This window comes from Emydura macquarii, unplaced genomic scaffold (genome assembly GCF_026122565.2).
Source record: "Emydura macquarii macquarii isolate MOO-44397 ecotype Brisbane River unplaced genomic scaffold, CSIRO-AGI_Emac_v2 contig_705, whole genome shotgun sequence".
In the NCBI taxonomy this organism is placed as follows: domain Eukaryota; kingdom Metazoa; phylum Chordata; order Testudines; family Chelidae; genus Emydura; species Emydura macquarii.
This window is the reverse complement of record NW_027130842.1, coordinates 2334855-2357357: the sequence shown is the minus strand read 5'-3', so window position 1 is coordinate 2357357 and position 22503 is coordinate 2334855. Positions and strand designations below refer to the sequence as shown.

General features: G+C 40.6%; 1 protein-coding gene across 4 annotated transcripts in view; it reads right to left on the bottom strand.

Moving 5' to 3' along the window:
- Positions 1–22503, bottom strand: part of PDE7B (phosphodiesterase 7B) — a 240436-nt gene that overhangs the window by 46465 nt on the left and 171468 nt on the right. For 3 of the 4 annotated variants that reach the window (XM_067542271.1, XM_067542268.1, XM_067542270.1), the window contains one exon: positions 6462–6545. The exons of the other annotated variant lie outside the window; for it this stretch is intronic. In XM_067542271.1, the coding sequence (XP_067398372.1) occupies positions 6462–6545 (84 nt within the window). The remainder of the gene's footprint in view (positions 1–6461; positions 6546–22503) is intronic. 4 annotated transcript variants of the gene reach the window in all.

Below are 22503 nucleotides of genomic sequence, written 5' to 3'. Positions count from 1 at the left end.
ATGAGTCCTTGAAACATCTTCACAAGATTTTTAGCACTTCCTAGTTTCATCTGGGATAGAAATACCCTGAGACAGGCATCTCTCATAATATTTCAGCACTTCCATTTCTTTTCCCAGCCAAAGGCAATGAAATAAAGTTAACCAAACTTTTTTAAACCTCAAAAAGGTTTGGGTTCAGATTACATAGAGGTTTGGGTGAAAGGTTGTGGTTGGCTTTTATTTTATCTGGAAATGGGCCCTTACCAAAAGCCTTAGAATTGTTCAAAATCCAAACCTGGGACTGTATCTGAATATTGCCAATGGACCTTCTTTTTATTGTGGGACAAACTAAAACCACAGAGCCAAACATCCCCAGTCTTTAGGTGTTTGAGATCCAGATCCAGACTTTGTTGATAGGAGTCCACATCTTATTTGACCAAACCTGATACTTTGCATTTCTAGATTTATTTTTCATCTCAGGATCTAAAAGTCCTTTGGAACTATTAATTAAGAATTAAATATTGCTTGCGATGTAGGCAAGGTAAGCCTCATCACATTCCTCTAAGGCATCATTTTTACATACGGGCAAACAGAGCTACAGAAAGGTTATTAAATGTCTAATATCACACAGCATATCAATGGCAGAGCTGGAAAGAGAACCCAGAGACCAGAGTCTCAGTGTCTGTTGAAAATGGTAGCTGATCTGTTAGTTCTGTTCACTGTCTAAGGTAAATAAAGCCCTTCTTGTTAGACTAAACGGCCTTAAGTTTGACATTAATGTCAAGATCTCAGGTGGGTGAATATACAGCGCAAAGTAGGCTCTCTCTCATCTGGAGCACCTCAAAACAAGTGCTATTTAGACCTTGCAGATGCTTTCTAATCTGGCTATATCAGCGATGCAAGGAATTTCCTCTTGTTTTTAATTAATGCAATCAAGAAATGTACCACATCAGTCACCGACACAGCACATCATGAGATAATGAAATCTATTTTAATCACCACGAGAGGCACTGGAAGGATCTGGTTCAGTGACTCACTGAGCAATTTAGTCAATCAGAGAATTAAATAATTGCTGCCTTACTACTAAAGTCCTTTATTTCTGAAACCCACACTATGCTTTTCTAAAAGGAAAATCAGATTAAGTTGATTTTTCATTGCGGAAGTGCATAAAGGTCCAAATGTTTACAAGACACAATATTCAGATTATCTGCTCTCCCATGGATGTGCGGTGGTTCATTTAGTTTGTAAAAAAGCAAAATGCCCCCCTAGCTGCCATCGTGAAATTAGCCTGAGTTAGTTTCAGATATGGGCCTGACCTGCAAAGTTCAGAGACAGAGACTTTCATAAAACGTGCGGGGTTTTGGTTGGGACCTACCTGTAGCCCATTTACACATTTGAGTTTGCTGTTCCACAGTATTCACGCCTCCAGCCTATTCTTTTACTTCCATGGTGTTTTTGGGAAAGTTAAGTTTCTAAACTTTTACTTTCAACTCCTACCTTTCTAGGTCACTTACTCATCTAACATGAAAAAAGAAAACAACCCTGACATTCTCTCTCACCCTCACCATTTCCATTTTAGGGTATGGTTTGATCATAATTTATGTCAAGGGGAAACTCCTTCCCCAATTCTCTTCTTAACTTCCCTTAAATAGAGCTGTGCAGAACTCACTGCCTGCAGTTTACATGACTTTTGCAAATCAAAATCGCAGGCCCCTCAGAATAATATTCAGGTTGCCCAGGCTACTCATGCAAGGTGTTCTGGAGCATCTCTCAGTCCAATTAGCCAGCAGGAGCAGGCAGCCTTCCTGTCTCTCTACTGTAGGATGGGAAAGTGGATGGCCTGCTTTGCCTCATAAAAAGCCTGAAATGAATGTGGGGACTGCAAAGCCACCAGACCCTCCTCACCCCAACCACTGGTGATATGAGGGAGAATTGCTTCTCAGTGCCTGATGAAAGAAGTGTCAGCAAAGATTTCCGACCCTATATTAATGCATATAGATTCAGCTGGTGTCACAAGCCCTTGCAAGGTGTTGGGCCCAGTAGTTTGACACAAAGACCCCATACATAGCTATGTTAGAGCACAGGAATACACTAGATCAGTGGTTCCCAACCTGTGGTCCGTGGACCCTTGATGGTCTGCGAGGCTACTACGGAAAAGAAAAACAATAACATCCTCACCAAGGAAATGTACAATTTCAAATAAAACTAGTAGCATGTGGTGGGCCGAAAAATGTTTGGAGGTTGAAAAGGGATCCACACACTCAAAAAGGTTGGGAACTGCTGCACTAGACGATGGTATAAGTGCACTTGATCAACTACTGAGTCATCATTTAGGTGAAATTTTGTCCTCTGCAAATCAGCTTTTAAAGCCAAAGCTCACCAGCCCAATTACAGTTCAAGAAAAGCATAAAGCTATATACATTTTTGCGAGGGCAGAAAGAGGAACACTACAGTCTTACCTCTCCTTTGTGAGAGGTGAGTGAGGAGAGAATGTGCAGGCCGAGTCCTGATTGTGTTTGGCTGCCTGGCTCTGTCAAAGCCGAGGTGTGCACACACCAAGCTGCCATCTGGTATAGATGGACCCTGGAGGAATGTTTAGCTGTCACCAGAGACATTAGCACAAACAGCAGGAAGCTAATTGTAATCCATTTGGTTTTGAGTACCATGCTACAAGTTCTATTTTAAGAATGGATGCAGTTTTCTTCTCCAGAAGGACTTTACTACACCTTTAACCATACATTAACTTTGGTGCTAGAATCCAAAGAAGCCAGAAGACCTGGACAACCTTTATGCTAACCTATGCTGGCCATGTTGGAAAAAAATCCATCTGGGTGACTAACTATAAACATAAAGGCTATATTTGAGTAATATTGTCTTATATTAAATAGCAGTGTCCTGAAATATTTGTTTTAAAAATTTTCATATCTTTGTTTAATTTTTTCTCTCTTCTTTTGTGAGATGGAGGTGTAATATTATTTGGAGTTGCAAGAGGGCACTATCGAACTAGAGTTTAAGGTCTGTTTATCTGAAGTTGTAGGAATTAGATCTTGGAGAAATGACTGAGACAGTGTCTTTACAGATGTTGAACATATTTCCAGTAAAGTCTGTTCTGCCTTAATCTTTCATTTAGTGCAAACATTATTTTACATTTAGAGCTGCTGCCTATTGGTTAAACCCACACAGCAAACATTTGATGGTGCCAAAACATTTCAGTAGTACCAGTTCTGACACTTTGCAAAGAAGTTTCACAAGATTATTCTGTTTACACTGCCTACTCCCTTTTAAGAGGAAGTTCAGTAACCAGTGTTCCTACTGTACCTATAGTGTGTTTTAAATAGACAGGCCCCATTTAGAGGCATGGGTGAGGCTAAAATAAAAGCTGGTGTACATCCCAGCTACATACATGTGCACATAGGACAGTGAGTGAGACAGGCCAGTGCACTCTTCATTTCCAACATTAGTGGTCTAGTGCTGAGATTTCACCTTACTTTGAATTTAAACATTAACAAATTCTCATTAGTCCCTTAGAAGATAACAATGAATCCACAAAAATCTGATTTTGGTTCCCTCTATATGCTCAAGAAAGCTACTTTTTCCCATTCACCGAGGTCAAACATGGATTTTTCAGTCTAAAATATATCTACACTGGGGGGGAAAAAGGGTGTGTACTTAACTCAGGTTAGCTCAGCTGCATTATCTAACAGGTTAAAATAGCAGTGAAGACATAGCAACTCAGGGTAGCAGCTCAAGTTAAAGCCCATAGGAGCATGGAGATGATCTCAAGGTGCTAATTCCAGTTAAAAGCTGAGTTGCCATGTCTTCACTGCCAGAGGCGACCCATACCTGCTGACACTGGGGGACAGAGTGACAACAGCAGCTTCAGCAGATGTTACTGAGCATGCTCAGTCTGTGGGAGCAGACCTGGAGGAGGACATGTGACCCCACAAGCTTTCCCATGCGCTGCCTCTATTCGCTGCTATTTTAATCCGAGACAGCTAATGCGGGTTGGCTAATCTGAGTTCAGAATGCACCTTCGCAGCATAGATATACCCTAAATAACTATTTTCAGATTAAAGAGAAACAATAAAGAAAGGACAAGCATAAAGTGCCCATGTGAGAGAACACATTGACTTGCTCTGTAACATTCAGCATCTGAAATGAAACAAAAATGCCGGCTGCACTATAAACTAGCAGGGCAACTCCTCTGATGTAATGCATGGAAAGACACCTCTTGTAAGTTACATAGGATAGCTACATATGCTAGGAAGGGTCACGCTGAGTTCCTTACTCCTTGAGCCATCATAGCAGCACTTCTCTCTCTCTCTCTCTCTAGTGGCCCTCTTCATTGGTGCATGCTGGATCTTCCTGGATTGGAAGAATGAATCAGCGGGATTCAGTTGGAGAGGAATCTCCTCTTCCCCAACCCCCAAAAAACCCCATTTCCACAGAAAAGTTAAAAAAATATAACTTCAAAAGGTTCTGGGGGAGGGGGCAGGAGTGTTTCATGGGAATATAACTAACTAAATACAACTGAAGACAAAAATGACAATTCCAGCAGAGTCAAATGTGAACACTTAGTCACTTCTGTCGCTGCATGAATGCAAGCTCAGGACAATGGCATTTGCTCAGCTGCTGAATCCAACTGGAGTTCTTGCCCAGTTGATTTATCACCAAGGACAGCTGAACTGGTTATGATTTAACATGTTTCAGCTTAGAATTTTGAGAAGTTTTGAGCTCTTGAACATATTTCTTGAAAAGAGTAAATACCTCTGCCTCCCTCCCAAGTGCCCTTTTGTACTTCTATTCTTTGCTCTTCCTCACCTTGTGAGTACAGTTAGGTTTCTAACTCATTCCCACAGCTGGATTTCTAACTCCATCTATTCTTTCCCAATACTTCGCTATTCCTATACCTGATTCAAGTTTTCTTCTGCTCCACAGCCCATATCTTTAATGATACTGCCAGGGTCTCAGCAGATCCGATATCCTCTGGTTGGCCTGGGCAACTTTCTGGGATTTGTCTCATCTCTTATGTCTCCCTAGCTCAGAGTCATACCCAACTTTCTGATGGACCTCTGACCTCAGCACTATCTCTAGTGCATTGTTTCTCAAGGACAGGTCTGTGGACTGGTGCTGTTCCCTGAAATCTCCCTGAAACAGTTTAGGAAGGCAGCAAGCTGGTCCCTGCTATCAAAAAGGTTGAGAAACACTGCTATAGTGTACAAGATTTGGCAACAGTTGGTCTGGGCCAACAGAGGCGGTGGCAGAAAATGGATAATGGTGATTCCAAAACTAAAATCTTTACCAGACTGTAGATGCATTGCTAGCTTCCATACGTGTTAGCACCTCAGAGCTGAGTTTTCCTTTTTTCCTAATTCCCATCTTCAATTCCTGAACTCACTCCAGGCCCCCCCTTTTCAGCCCTCCCATTCTCAAGATCCTAGTAGTTCTGGAAAGCAGTTAAGCAAACAGGGTTTAAAAGTTTAGTTTTGGTAAGTGCTTTTTAATGAAAAATGTAATCAGTAGAGGATTAAAACTTTAATCACTAAGCAGCTGTTGGAGATCCAGTCTATTCTGATGAAGGCTGTTAATAACTGTTGTTTCAAAGGTAAAATTCAAAAGACCTGTACTATGCATGAGGGTTATGTAAAACCCTGCCTGTCTCTGAATGGCGGAGTTGTGTGGTAAAGTGGCCGAAAACTTGTGAGTGAAATTTTTATCTTTAATCATCCTTACACAATGGGTAACTGGAGTGCAAGAACTTTATATGCTGGGCATTTCCCATGAATATCTCTAACAGAGAAGACAGAAAAATACTTCTCATAGTTTGGGTAAATGGAGAGAGGTTAGGGGAAAAAGAACAGGGACTTTTTTTTTTTTTAATCTGTGCCCTTCATTATTTACAACAACGCTAGATTAATAACTTTAATAAAAATGAGGTTATAACTATTTTTTTTGACAGATTCTCACAATAGGTCTGATCCAAAATCCAGGTCAATGGGAAGGTTCCATTGGGTTTTGGATTGGGCACTGCCTCTTCGCAAAATTAATGTCACTGTAACCCGCTGGTCGGTGTTTGTTATGTTTCCCCCTTTGTGCACAAACCACAGGAGGATGAGATGCTGTTAAAGCTCTCAGAAGGTGAGTCTGGATCTTTAGATGCTTTTAACTCTGGAAATCCTCCGATCAATCCCCGGTGTCGGCCTTGATGGCAACCGTCACACCACTAATATAGCATGTATTTATTTGACCAACTGTAAGCAGTATAGACAGTGGTCATCTAGTCAAACATTTCATGTTCCCACCCAGTGTTTGCACAACAGTAATATGGAACACTCCCTGTTGAGTGTATGAAGAAAGCAGGTGTATTGAATGTAGCTCAATGATTCTTGTGTTACAGATTTTTAATAACCATCTTGGTTTTTAAATTTCCTTTACAAGTCCATTCCCAAGGGGAATTTAGTTGGGTGAGGGGTTGCACTTACTGTTGAGGAGACGGAAGTCTATGAACGGGTAGGAACCACGGCGCTCAGAAAGAACCCCTGTCTGACCTCTCACCCGTGCATCTCCTGCAAAATACAACCCCCCCAGAGATGTTAGAAGGGGTGTCCAGCCTTTCTTCCTGTGTAATATTAACCAATCACATTGACAGCATCACCGTCCTCTCCCAGGAAAGACACACTTCATGTACCATTTCATGTGGTTTCCAAGTGGAACTAGATAGTACAATATAGTTGAACCCTCTGATAGAATTGGACTATAGCAGAAAAGATTTAGCCATCCTGTTGAACAGCTGCTCATCCTATGAATAGACTCGCATCGTTTTAGGAGCATTGCAGAAACCTAGTTTCTTATCCCAGGTATACCTATAGTTTTATAATTGTTATTTCACTGCTGACAATGTGCTCAATGTACATGACTCACAGTGCAGAGTCTCCTGCCTTAAACACCTTACAGCAGGGGTCAGCAACCTTCAGCAAGGGCCGTGCCAACCCCCCCGCCCCTCTCCCAGTGCTGCTGCAGCAGTGGCGGCGAGGGTGGGGGGGAGGAGATGGTGTCTGTGGCCCCATTCATGGTGGTGGTGGTGGTCTGCGGGCCCCGTTCCTGGTGGCAGTGGCAGCGGTGGGTCTGCGGACCCATTCCTGCAGGGGCTGCGCTGCTCCCGGCCAGGGGTGCCACTCATCCCACGTGGAGAAGGGGCAGGGCTGAGTCAGTGGGGGATGGGGGCGCGCGGCGCTGCTTGGGTCTGGAAGCGGCGTGGCTCTGGCCAGGGTGCCACGTGCCGCTCAAAGTCGATGCGCGTGCCACCTTTCACAGGCATGCCACAGGTTGCCGACTGCTGCCTTACAGTCTAAACCATATAAACACAGGAGACAGATGCTGCCGCCTTTACCAGTATTACCAGCCCCAGATGTTCAAAAATCATTAGTCAGCCCCCAAAATACAATCAAACTGGTTTAACAATCATGATGTTTATCATGATATGATTCTTTTTATTTCCCTTCTTGTTTTTGAGCCTCTAGGGTACACTCAGGTGATGTTTTCAAACTTCTCTTCAACAATGAAAGTTAGAAACTATCATGAAAAAGTAAGCTGTGATTCTCAAAAAAAGCGTGATTCCAGGAGCTGGGGCTTTAAGAAACCACCACCAGCTTTGGAATAAAATTGTGAGACTTGGCAACACTGCTTTACTCATGTTGACTAGTACCTTATTTCCTCAAGTTGCACCACTGAAATTAATGAGACTACTTGACAGTGGTGTAGCGTGGATCTCCAGCGCCTAGGGGCCATACTTACATTGGCCTCCCCCCCCATCCAGGCAGTGCCCGACGGAGTGGGTGGGGTCTGCAGGCCCGTGTCCCACTCTCCCCCCCCCTTCTACGGCAGCGCCCCGCGGGATATGTGTGTGTGTGTGTCTGTGGGCCTGTTTCCTGCTCTTCCCCCATTATAGGGGCATCGGGGGCAGGGGCTGTGACGGGCTCTGGGGGGAACTCTGGATTAGAGCCCTGCAACCCAACATGAACCCAACATAAATGTCAGGTTTGGGCTGAGTCAGAAAACAAGCAGACCATCTCAGGCGCCCATCTCAGGTGCAGGGTGGGTGGGTTCTGATGACCGCCTGTCGCCTGTGGGATTGGACCAGGGGCACCTGCAGGCTCCACTCTTGCCAGCCACTGCGTTGTGTGTGCTGCAGAGTGAGTGTACCAAGAGGTCACAGTACCCCTCTCTCTGCAGCACATACACACAGCGCAGAAGGCAGTGGTAGAGGCGCTGACTCAGGTTCAGCAGGAATGGTTGGAGTCAGGTCAGGTCAGAAAAATGACTTGACAGTCCCAGGCTTAGATCTGGTTTGGGTCTGGGTCAGGTTTAAAAATTAGGGCCGATTAGATCTCGGGGTCCCACTGAAATGTTTATGTGCATTAAGAGTTCAGTGCATAAAAAATGTTGACTTTTGAAAGGTGAGCGCTTTCTCTGAGAGAACAGAAGTTCCTATATGCATGTAGGTAAAATACAAAAGCCTGGAGAGAGGAAACGAGTGAATGGCAAAAGGGGTAAATGAGCTGGAAGGCTTGTCAAGCACCCTTTTCATTTGGAGAAATGGAAGGTTCAGACTTAAGCGACCGTCAGCAAGAGCCATCAACGTGTTTCAGCCAATAGTTTTTGTAGGTAAAATGAAAGCGCGGTAAACCTCAATCACTGGCATCACAGGAGCCTAATAGAAAAATATGAACAAAAACAGCAGGAGAGCCTAGGGAAATAGTTCCAAGTACAACACCGGACTTGTATAAAAATACTATTACCAATACTAGTAAACATCAGACGAGAAATCATCCTAGAGAATCTTTGTTTCTAAAGGAAGTAGCAGATGCCACTCCACTAAATAACCTGCTTCAGTGATATCACAAGGAGGGCTTGAAAAATGTACTAGTGACTTGCTAGCTGGCGGGCTAAGCCCACTAGCTAGAGACTGATATGAAAGATTGGGAGGAAGAGGAGCAATGATGACGTCCAAAGGCAATACTCTGGTGAGAAGTTCTGCCTCTCCCTTCCTCAGCTGCAAAGAAGAGGGATAGTGTGGGGATATTAGGCTACTTCCCCTACTCCCTGCTTGAGTCTCCACCTTTATATCATCCTCTGGCTGGGAAATTTGAAGCTTCACTTTTTCTCCAGCTGCTGCAAGGAGCTTTTCTCTCTTCTCTCCCTGCAGAAACTCTTAGATATTGTACAAGTGGAGAGGGATGCGTGTGTCTGTTACTCTACCCTTACTTCTGCCTCTCTTTTGGGTGGGCCTTCGTATTTTATAATTCCATTTCCTGCCCTGCTCAGAGCCTGCTCAAGCAGCAGCATTGTGAAACTGACATGGTCTTGCAGGTTTCTCTGCTGCTTACAGAGTTCTGAACAGCAGCAGTGTGACCCACCTGAGTCTTATCATTCTGCTGCCCCTCGGCAAAGCTATGCACAGTAAAAGAGGCTCTAGAACTCTGTAGACTTAAGAACACAACATCGCAGTGGTTTACATTCGGTTCATGTCTTGAAGGTTTTCATTGCAACAACAAGGGCTAGGAACGTCTCACCTAGGGGAATAGCTTTCAAGCAGATGCATTATGTGGAGTCATGCCTGCCTCAAAGCACCCAGTATTGACCACTGTTGGATGCTAAACTAGATGGCCTACCCTAGTATGGTAATTCTTGTGTTCCTAAAATTGTAGAAGTTATTTAGACATTGGAGACAGGAATTCTGCCACTGGAGTAATATGGTATTATCACTAGCGTCACTGCTGTTGTAATCCAGTGGAGCCTGATGGGAAGATGCAAAATGTATACACTTTCCTCACACATAAATTTAAATCTAGAAAGAATGTTCAGGCCTAAAAAAAAAGTCTAAATGTCAAAAGCTGTAATAATAGTAATAATAATAGTTACACTGTGCTCTTAGCAATGTGTAGTGGGTTGTGTTACCATGGTAACTTTGCCGATAATGTCTTCCCGCCGTAGCAGAAAAATTCTAAATTGTACCACTAAGAGAAGCACATTACTAATTAGTTAAATGCTGCTTCTTGACGTCTACTTACTTACCTTTATAAAAAGCATTGATGAAACAAATAATGTGCATAGTTAATAAAAATGCCTAACACTTACATAGCACTGTACGTTTTTCAAAGTGGCACGCAAACAGTTCACAAAATATTCAGGTTAGGTGGTTAAATGTAATTGTCCTTGTGATGATTTGAGGGGCCTATGTATAATTTTTTAATTCTGTTTGCTATTATGAACTCTCTGTATGTTTATGTCCTTAGAGTGGTCTTTACTGTATTGTTGCATCATACTTGTCTTGAGGAGTGGGAGATTGATGCCTAAGTTTCTGCTTCTGAATGACGTGTCATTAAGGACCATCAGCAACTGAATAATCCTTACACTAGCAGAACAATGGGGCGGTTGCAACATCGGTAAAGTCAGTTCTCTGCACAGGAGAAAAGAAAGGAAAAAACAAAAGAGGAGGAGGCACAAAGACCCAGGTTGTCTGTGATGGCTTTTAAAAACTAAGATGAGGAGGGTCAAAAACAAAAGAAAGCGTGAGGCAGGAGTGAGAGGAAACTCCATGATATGGAAGGGACGCATGATCTGGAGGAGTGAGATCCTGGAGAGAGGACATGGAATCCTAACAGGACACTGACCAAATCCCAAAAGAATACTCAAGAGTAGTGGTGAAACTGAGACAGGGAATTACACACAGACATTTCATATATTACATGGATCTGTATCTCTCTTGCACTGTCTAAAGAGTGATGGGTTTAGCAATCCTTCTGCAAGGTCTGTGCCTTATTTACTTCAGCTGTCATGTGTCCCTCAAAGGTTAAACTATAAACCAGAATATCAACAATAGAGGAGCTCTAGGGAGGATGTGCTTAATCTACTTGGGAACTTTGTGGGGCTTAGAAAAGCTGGGCTACAGGGTCCCATTCCCTAAGAGTCGTCTGTGCTCAGGAAGTACACCTGAGTTCAAAGAAAAGAGACAGTGTCTGGAATCCACCCAGACCTAGGGGAGCTTAAAAGCACACGGATCCAGCATGCTGGTCCAAACACAGCAGCCCGATAAACGTCCACCGCGGGAGAGCTATACCAGTCCTGTGAAACCCCCATTTTGCATATGGGGAAACCAAAGCACAAAGAGTATGTGATTTGTCCAGGCCCATACAGTGTATAAGTGGCAGAACCTAGAGTAGAATTTAGGAGCTCTGGATTCTCACCATATTCTCAGTGCATTTGCCTTCACTGCTTCTCTTACAAGTGCCCAATAGGTGGGACCATTGTGATCATCTAGTCTGACCTCTTGTGTAACACAGACCATGGAACTTCCCCAAAATGATTCCTAATGCATGTCTTTTAGAAAAACATTCAATCTTTATTTTAAAATGGTCAGTGATGGAGAATCCACCAAGATGTTTGGTAAATTAAAATCCAGGGGTTAAAAAATATAACCCTCACCACCCATATTTATATTAGGACTCAAGGCGATCAGAACTATAACTTAAATGTCGATTGTCATTCATTCTAGTAATAGCTGAACCGCTAGAGGTTCGGTTCAGTTAAGTATCTGAGCATGTGAGCCTTTATGTGAACTACCCAAAACTCTTGGGCCTGATTCTACTCTCACATAGGTTTTACCCAGGTGTAATCACAGTTCAACAGAATTACCATTCTACTGAGAAAAGAACTGGGCCTCTTGACTCTACCAATCAGGGTTAGAAAGTCTCAGAAAACAGGCTTCCTTTTGAGTAGAGTGGAGAGAATAATTCCTAACATCATTTTTCAGCCAAGTTTGCACTTCCCCTGCTTGCAATATTCAGTTATCTGAAATTAACAGATTTCTTCAATGAATAATTTTTGGCCTGCAGATCCTTTAAAGTTTGCTTTAAAGTATATGTGATTTGTTCTGTGGGTAATATAAGCAATGTGGCATCGTTTCTGTTTTCTGATTAGACAGTTTATTTCAACCAACTATTACAACACCGAGTTGAGAATTTTACAGATGAATATACAATTTGAAATTTGCTTTTGAGAACTCTTTGATCATTCAGGATTTATTTAATTTTTAACAGGAAAGATGGTCTTGGAGTTAAGGCACTGCACTGGGCCTCAGGAAATCTGAATTCAGTTCCTGGCTTCCTGTAGGACCTGTGACAGGTAACAATTTCAGTGCCTCAGTTCTCCATCTGTAAAACAGGGATAACCACACTTCTTTTCTTCCACTCTTTGTCTGTCTTGTCTATTTAGATTGTAAATGTCTTGGTGCAGGAACTGTGTTTGGATAGGACCTAGCACTGTAGGGCCTTAATTTTGGTTGAGGCTCCTAACACTAATCTAATACAAATACTAATAATATTTGCTTTTCAAGCTAGTAAAGCTCAAGTGCTCTGATATTTACAGAGTTTGAACATACCACCAAACCAAAATTTGCTTTTGGAGATGCTTTTGGAATCTTTTGTAGATTCATGGACATGATTTCCCACTTTTCTCTGAGCTCTGAGATTTCCAGTTCTTTTCCCTCCAGCTGGAACTAGGAAGTATAGAGGTGCACAAAATTACAAGTAATAAACAAAATAGTCAATAATTTTAACACTCCTTCCTGCATCAACAACAGTTAGTTTGAGCCGAACCCTCAGGTCTTTTAAGATCTTTTACACAATGCGAGTTTTGCCTGTGGAAGGGCTGTGTAAAAGATGAGTAAAGACCCTCTGGGTTAGGCCACTTGAGTTTTGTACTTGCATAGCTGCCAAGTTCTAAACAGCTGCTTGAGTGACATTTCTGTGGATGCAATTGTGTGAAGCTTTTTCTGATTCAGCTTTTCTGCACTAATAATGCTAAGACTTCTAGCCAAAATCTTAAACTGCTTTCTCATGCCCAGAAGGTTGGTTAGTATTCACCCTAATTTATGGATAGGTAATTGAGGGGAATGTCCCAAGGTCGCATAGTGAGCTAGGGGCAGAGATGGGAAATGGAATTCAGGAGACCTGACACTTAATCTTGTACATTAGCCACAAGATCATCCTTTCCCTCTTTGTCTCAATAGTGTTTCCTTTTCTCCCATTCTCTTTCTTTTTTTCTCTCTTCACTATTATCTCACTCATTGCCTATCAGTGGCCTTTCCTCTCCCCATTTCCACTGGCTCTTGGTCCAGTCTCTCCCGCCTCACTTCTATTCCTGAAGTCCTTTCCCTGAATTTTTTTGTAACCCATTTGGTCCTCTCTCTCACACACCATGACTGCATCCTGGGGATGACATTTCCTGTGAGTGAAATAGTGTTGTTCAGGTCCAGGAAGCAGTAGTGATGGCCAGCTATTCCTCCCTCTTGCTAGGAGTCACAGTGGGTGAAGGGACCCAGCACTGAGAACATAGGACTGGAAAGGACCTTTTGGGTCATCGAGTCCAGTCCCCTGCTATCGCAGGCAACCCTATCATATAATCCTGTTCACAAACTTATGAAGTTCCATCTTAAAGTTAGTTATATTGTTTGTTCCACTACTCCTGTTGGGAGGCTGTTCTAGAACCTCATTCTTCTGCTGGGGAAGGAGAAAGGGAGGAGGAGCCCCCTTGACAGATTCAAGAGTGAGGGGTTTCTTATTTTATTCAGACCTTGTTTGCTCATCCTTTGCTGTAATAAATTCTCTTCTCTATTTGTAAGTTATCCCTAAGGGACATGGTTTGGGAACTTTCCTTTCTTGATTGAAACTGTCTCAGTTTCTTTATGGAAACTGTTGAAACATGTCAATTTGGATGAAATTTCATTTCAGGAAAAATAAATCAAATTAAAGCATTTTGGTGATGTCAAAGTCTTCTGTTTTGCCATTATTGGATTGGAACATTTCAATTTTTCATTTCAAAATGACCTTTTGTTTTGATATTGGTTTATATTCGATTATAAATTATCTATATGAAATAAAATAAAATAAAGTCAAAATTAAAAAAAAAATTAGTTGAGGCAAAACAATTCCTCTGCCCCCCCCCCCCCCAAACAAACAAACAAACAAAGAAAACAAATGTTCACATCACAAATTTCCCGCAAAACAAAAATTCCAGTTTTTGCACAGTTCTAATTATTTCCTATTTACTGTTGGATTTCACAGTATTGGGCCTTTTAATCTTAAAGGTTTATCATTTACGGCAGTAGTTTTCAAACTTTTTAGGCTGAGGACTCCTTTCCAAATAACGTAGTCTACCGCATACCCTCATCTGATAGGGTTATAATATACCTGTGAAACACGAAGAAAACCAAAGTCTGTCAGGGATAACATGATACACTGTCTGCCATTACAGGATTTTTCTTGCGTACCCCCTGGCAACAGCTTGCATACCCCTAGGGGTACATGTTAGGCCAGTTTAAAAAACACTGATCTATGGCATACTACTTACAGGAAATTTTCAAACAAAAGATGAAGAATAAGAGCAACCCCCCTCCCCCTCCCCAAACCACACAAAAATACAAAAAAAAACCCTCACCAAACTGATCACTAAAGAAGAGTAAGGGCCAGTTTTTCAAAGGACCTCTTTACTGAAACACTGTAGTATTTTCAAGAACATCTGTTTACATATGCAAAAAATCCATTGCAAAGCAGGGAATTGTAGGTAAAATTAATTAATTTAAAAGTAAAAGTGGGACGTTAGGAACAAAACTACTTGATTTAAGCCTTCATATGTTGGTACTTGCATGATCAAATGCATACAATTATGAGTACAGTGGGTAAATTTGACTGTTTGGCCTTAAATGTACATTTTTCCCCACCAAATTATCATATACTGTACGTGATGTCAAATCCAGCAATATGTATTTAGGTATCTTTGTGTCCTCTTAAAAGAAAACTCAGTTGTTCATTATGGACATATAAATGTTCTTTTTCTATGGTACCTGGGATTTAATTTTAATTAAAAATTATAAAATCTCCATAAAAATATAATCAGTTTCTTCAACTCCCACTGCTCATTTTCTTGGCACATACAAAAGATTGGCCTCCAGAGCAGATATTTCTGGCACTAGGGACCTGAAGTACATTCTTTCATGGTGTTTCATGAATGAAAAAAACCCGGAGGTCGAAGCAGCATTTGAATGCTCTACAGCTTGAAAAATGCTTTTCTTCTTTCCACTTTTCTCAAGTAACACACAAACTTTATAGGCAAGGGATCTAACTGGACAGAACCTGGTAAATGCTCCACCTCTTGTAACAATTTCAGTCCCTAATGCTGATACTCTTGCTAAGAAAGTGCAAGTTTGGATAGGCTTCCCACAGTTATTTGTAGCTCTCTTTGATGATGAAATTATGTTCTATCATGAGACTTCCAGTATTTCCTGGTTCTGGCTGAGCCATCGCTACCTCTTTTACCTCTTTCACAGAGTTTTGGTCCTTCTGCTTATCAATGACAAAAATCAAAGCGTGTAGGCTTACCTTCAATATATAAAGAAGGTAAATCTACATACTTGGATAGGTATCTATAGGAGATAGAGCTGGTCGAAAAATATGAATACATATTTAAAGTTGCAGAATTGTTTTTGTTTACTGAAAACTGGATTTTTGGTAAATGAAAAACATCCATAACCATTTCGATAACTATTTCAGTGACATTGTCAATTAGCCGTTTGATAAGAAATCTTTCAAAATTGTGTGAACAACAATATTTAGAAAAAGTCAGCAGTTTTTCAGATTAAACCAAAAAAATATTACATTCCAAATATTCTGACCAGTTCTAATATTAACCACTCTCTCACTAACGAAGGGAAGGAAGAAACTTTCTTTGTGGCCAGGCTATTCCATAAAGGCCTTGTGAAGAGCTTCTTGCATCTTCCTCTGAAGCAGCTGGTATTGGCCACTGTTGCCCACAGGACCCTAGACTAGCTAGACTGCTTGTCTTGACCCACTTTGGGCAACTCCTACATCCAAACATATTTAAAGTATCAGAAAAGGAGCCAGGAGTGAAAGTTCTTGTTCTCGTTTTATCCAAAAAGTTAGTCCATCCCTACTGTCTGTGCCCTGATAGCCATTGCTAGCTATGCTAATAGATATATTCATGATTCTGGTACTATGAAAATATTTGCTGTCTCAAAGTGCAGTGAAATTGTAGTTTATCTTCTCTTTTTATTACTTGCTCATAATTGAGAGATGAACATGAGCTGACTCAAAGGGAAATAATTAGTTACACATTTCACTAATTAGAATAATGTTGATAAACAAATATAATGAGGTACTTGCAGTTGGCAAAGAGTCCCATTTCCCTAGAACTTTGTCCTGCGTTTCCTTTTCGTTGAGATGGCATTCAGAACACTCTCATACCAAATAGCAGCAGGAACAGCTGGCTCCTGGACAGACTTCCCAAGCAGATGTGTTGGCAACAATGCCCATCAAGTGCTTAAACGAGTGCCAGGTGGTCTCTGATTGTCTTGTTCTCTTGAATATCAATTTCTAGCTCAGCCTCTTATTCCAGAAACTGCTCAAAATTGATATTTACAAGAAAAAAAAGGAACGAACAAGACATGTATGAAGCATCATGATCTCTCCCCCTTGTGACCCATGTGCTTTTGAACAACCCCTCTCACGACACTTTATTTTTCATCATCCCTTATTATGGTACATCTAATTTAGGTCTTGGTTGTACCATGTGAATACCACAGTTATGAATAGTGAGAAAGTGTGGGGTCATAGCTTCACAAGGGAAGTGAGCAAGCTGTGGGTTAATATGTAGCCCCTGGCGTACATGAAGGGAATAACCTCTGTGATCCCCCAAGAACAGGGTTTATGATTGTCCTCAGCCCTGGAATGAGGTACACAAAGAGATGAGCTGTGGAGGAGCAAAGGCTCCTTGTTCCTTCCTCACCCACCCCCATGACCCTGCATGAAAACCAGGGACAGTCTGGCCTTCATATTCCAAACTCCTCTGAGCAGGACATTTTCATGTTTACATGTCTGTTAAGAGCCGGGCGTGCCTAGGGAACTGCATAAATAATAGCTAAAAATTCAAACCAAGGGGCCTAAAGTTAGTTCCATAATTCTTAATAATCCTTAGCTGGGCACCTAAACCAAAAGAGTTTTATTTTTTTTCCAAATGTGCTGAGCACCCACAACTCTCATTGAGTTCATATGCTCAGAAGCACTACTGTAAACCACCATGATATCACAATTTGAGCTGGGTGAAATTTTTCATCTGAAATTTTTTTTCAGAGATTTGGTGACATTTTGTGAATTTGTGTTTGTTTTGCAGAATTGTTTTGACTGGAGGGGTGGGAGAAGAAAAAATTCTGAAAAAAATCAAAACATTTTGGTCTGACATTTTCTAAATCAAACATTTTGGTTTTGGGGTTCAAAATAATTTTTGTTTTGAAACTTCCTTCAAATGTATTGTAAAAAAGCATTAAACACCTACTCAGAATGAAGACAAAATCTTTCATTTTGAGTTGAATGAAATGAAACTTTTGTTTGACACAAAATGAAATGTTTTTCCAGCCTTATGATTTGCCAAAAATTTTGAAAATAAACTTTGTGTGCAACCAAAAAAGATTATTTTATCCCTGATAGTTTGGAATGGCCAGGAAACCAAAAAAACAAAAACAAAAAACAAAAAACCCCATTATTTACCCAGCTCTAATCACAATGAACTTGCTAAAAAGTGTCTTTCTCCCTAGACCTCATACATATATTAACTGAGTGCTGGGTTGAGAGAATGTAATGTGGGCAGGCGTCAAGAATGTAATGTGGGCAAGTGTCACTATCACGAACAAAAGAAGGCTGGCATTGACAGAAGAAGATGGAAGTGCTTAAAGCAGAGAAAGGAAGGAATAAGGTGACAGAAGCCAGAGAAGGACAGAGTCAGAGATGCCTTGGAATAGAGGAAGAAAGGTTGGTGACTTTGGAACAAGGAAACATATGAGAGAGAAAGAAAGACATGGGTGAGAGAGAGAGAGAGAGTGTGGCTGCTTGCCACAGAACTGTAAATGGACAGTAGTATGAAATAAACACATTGTACAAAGTCCAATTGCTATTGTGATATTTAACCTAATATTTGCAGATAGAGGTGAACTAAAGCTCTAGAACTGAACACCACTGACTGGGAGTTCAAACCCAGATCAGATATCTGCAAATTTAGGCCCATATCTGGTATTAATTTTGCCAACACTCTTATACTGTGTCAGTTAAAGAATCCTACTGAAAATAGAGAAAAAGAAACAAGCACCCGCTAATCCCAAGAAACAAAGCAAGAAAACTTTAAAGGGAAAGCACAGTTATCATTGGCAGTTTAATTGTCAAATTCATCTCCCTCTGCAACTGGGGACTGAAAGCAGCAACTCAGGGTTTAATCTCCTTTCATATCATGTTCCCAGACCTCCAGCAATTGCTAATTTTCTAGGAAAAAGAGGCAAATTAGCATCTGATACTTCTAATATAACAAACAAGCAGAAAAAAATTGGAGGGAAGGGAGGACCACGGAAAACATAAAAAACCTACTCTGAAGCTTGCATTTTTATACATCCTGAACAACAATAAAGGGCATGAAGAGTTTTTTAATTTTGTTTTGCCTCTAAAATTTAACTTTTTGATAGCTCCCTAGAGCAGCCAAAGAGTTCTGATTTAGATATTCATTAAATAGACCCTTATCTGTGTGATACAACTCCCCAGCTTCCTCCTCAAATAATATTTTAAAGCAGAAAGAACAAGACTGGATTTCAATCTTTGTTTTTCACAAAGCTCTGTAAATTCCAAAGAGAATAGCTCCAAGACAGGCCTTTTTTTCATGTGTGTGTGAAGACAGCACATAAAAAGCATTTCCTGACTCATCGTACCCTTGTGCAATTCATACTAAGCAGAGCTTTTTTTTTTTAAACTTTTTTCTTTGAAAATTGCAAGTCATCATAGGGAAAAGCTGTGGGGTTATAGTTTTGAAGAAAAAGACACATTAGATAGACTAAACCTTCAGTAAGGCTTAAAGCAATAACCAACAAGCAGTTGCTGTTTTGCTAGAGACTTCCTTAACCCTCCTATAGTATCTCCTGTGAGATTTCTATGAGTATGCTAAAAATGAGCTGTAATGGTGGGACTCCAAATACTTATGTACGGTAGTCTGGGATGAACTTCGGTTAGGCCAACCTGCCTTCATTTACAATTTTTAAGTAGAAATGTATGAAACTCAAGAGGGTCTGAATAGAGTTGGGTGTGGAATGGTTTTCCTGGTCTGTGAAAATTTGCAAGATTTAGAAAAGTTTTCTCAGCCTGAATCAGAACAAAAGGTTAAAATCTCAAAAATGTTCATGAACTGAAAATCCAAAAAAGGTTTCCATTTGGATCAATCAAAATATTTTGTTTCAATTTTGATCATTTAAAAAAAAAATGAAATCTAGAATTAGTTTAACTTTTTAAATAAAAAGTCACTTTGAATTAGAAAACCAGAAATTTTCATTTAGAAATTTTTAAACAAAATGTTTTGACAATTTTGAACCTTTAAAACCAATGTTTCAAGTCGGGCAATTTGTCAAAAGGTGACAAGTTTCAGTTCCAATGATTCAGCCTTCTCTGAGATGAAAAAACGTTTCATCAAAAAATTCCTGACTAGTTCTGGTTTTCAGTTTAGAATCCTCAGTTTAAAGATGGTTCAGAATTCCACGAATTAGGATGTTTCTCTAACATGTATCCAAAACCTCCTGCTTCTGAAAAACTGGCCTGGAAATCTTGTGTGATCAGCCTCACTTTCATATTATTTGGCCATTTCTAACTGAGACTGGGAAACACTTATCCAAACACTTCAGAATCTCAAAACAAGTTTAATTTGAATTTGGTTTTAAACTGGGGTGAAAATTCAGCAGATTTCTGAGAATCAAGTCATCTACCCTTTTACTCAATCAGTATTTTAACACTCACACTACTGCAGAAGTCCATAGAAAATCATCCTCAGTTTTGAAAGAGACAGACATTTGGGGCCAGATTCTAATCGAAGACACACATTACCTCAGAGCTGAGACAATCTTTATGGTGCATAGTCATGATCCTGCTCCCATTGAAGTTTTTGAGCACAAGTGCAGCAAAATACCAGAATATAGTGCACCATGTAATTGAAATTCCAATGTTGATGTTATCTCAACCACATGGGGAAAATATCAATTAAAACTACTAACAACATGCATAACATCCTAAGTGAAGGATTTCTATCAAAAACTTCCTGCCATGTCCCCTCCCAAAGTTTAACAGCAACCTCCTTTGGCTGGGGAGGTGGATGGTTCTCTCTTTGATCTGTCAGTGCCACTCCTCTTTCAAAAAAAGGACTTGTTGCAGATTGACACAAGGAATGCCTCCGAGCACAAGGACTGAAGCCAGGTCACTTTCATGGCACCAGCATTGTACTTAACAACTTATACTTGGGCTCTGTCACTTTAGTATAAGATTTTATATTCTTTCTCCTTGCAAAATAAAGTTAGGGAAATGCAGATTCTTTTCCTTTGATAGACCTCAGACATCATGCCATAAGGCAGCAACTTGAAAGAAGGAGATCTGCTACACAATTCACAGATGCACTTCTTCTCTCCATCCTTCCTTCTGTGGGGTTAAATTGCTGGGCTTCAAGTGCAGGAGGAAAAAGATGGTGGCTCCCATTCACCATTGGCATAATTTGATGCAATTTACCTGAAGTCTTTTATTGTATTTTGGCAATCTTTGGTTCACAATTATTTATAGGACATTGCATATTAGCAAAGTGTCCATACCAGCTAGAGTTTGATTTGAACAAAACTTTGTTTTATTTCCAAAATTATACACAATTTATGCAGGGGGTAGAAGTGCTTCTCACCAGCTGGACTTTCTGAACACTGCATTGGAACAAAACTGAAGAAGCTTGTCACCGCCTAAGAAAATCCAGATCGGTCCCAAACAAACTAAAGTATCTATCTGGTTTTCTCAATCAGATATCCTCTATACTAATTAATACTGTTTGTTTACACTGTATTACCTGAGCTATTTGAAATATCTTATCCAAATCTTTAGGGTTCTAGTTGTAGAGGAAAATATTCAAATGTGGATACTACAAATCTCCATATTGGTGTTAAATGCTTTGCCATCTATTGGCTTGGTTAATATGGAAAAGTAGAAAGATAAAAGTTCCTAAATTCAGTGAACCCAGCAATTCCATTCTCTCTGTTATTGTCTGTGTTACAAGCCGGTAGAAACAAACAGAGCCAAACATGTGTCCCTTCAACCAAAATATAAGAAGTGCTAACCTCACTTTGCATTCAAAGTAGATGGGACTATTCATCCAAGAATCTCCAGACACTCTGGGTAAAAGGTCACCCACTTCCTTCAAAGAGATTTTTCTTATTTATTTTTGTACTAGACTCTCTCACAGACCTGTGCATGATGGTTGCTTGTGAAAGCCATAAAACACACCTTAAACCAGAGGACAGAGAAGGCCTGCACAGAAAGCACAGATTTAAGGGTCAAAAGACCCAGTTGGCACATGAAATGGGGAACCCAATGGTAGGGACCTTGATTTAGCATTCAAGGAAACTTACAGGATGAAAGTGGCTTGGAGGAGCCTAAATCAGAGAGGACCCAGTCAGCATTTGTTGACCATTCTGACCCTTCAATCTGACTCTAACATGCAGTAATTAATAACTTTTCTATGAGTTGTTGGCTGATTTATTTGGCAGAAATATAAAACAACCCCTGCCCCTCCAAAAAAATCCTTAAAAATATTTAAGCAAAGAACCAAAAGATCCACGCCTCATTCCTTTTCAACCAGTAAGAACAAACTACTTTTCAGTAGACGTATCTAGTCAAACTACTTTATTTTCTATTTTAGAACTCTGAATCCTTCACTCACCGTCAGACATCGCTAAGTATACCTAAAACATCTTCAAGTTCAATTTGAAATTGCTGATGTAATTAATGTCTTATCTATTAGCTTTTTACTGTCAACTTTCTAGATGCTTTTTGTAGTTTTGTTTTTCCTGAGTTTGATCTTCAGTCTTGCGACACATAAATTATGGTAATTTCCAATATCAGCTCCTCTGTATGTTCTCATGTCCTGAAATACAGGGTCATACACTTTACTGGTGTAAACTGGTGCCGCTCCATTAGAGCCAATCCAATTTACATCAAAAGAGGATTTGGCCCAGTGTTACTAAGGCTACGTTTACACTGACGGCGGCAAAAATCGCTGCCGCCAGATCGATCTTTCAGGATTGATTGAGCGGTCAGTGAGACCCACTCAATCGATCAGGAAGTAAGTCCACCCCCTGAAGTAGCATAGTGCTGAGTCGATGGGAACGCTGTTACGCAAACTACTCTGTGTAGTTTGCGTAACTCCCGTCGACTGCCGCCGAATCGCGCGGTCAGTGTGAACCAGCCCTAATTCATTCTACACTTTAATTCTAGAAGTAATTTTTGTTTTAAAAGGATAGTGGGAAGAAAAAATACTTGTATTTGACAGCTGAACACTGTTACATGATTTTAAGGATGTAAACAATCTGTCATACTCACCCAAGAATTGGCTTGCTTTAGC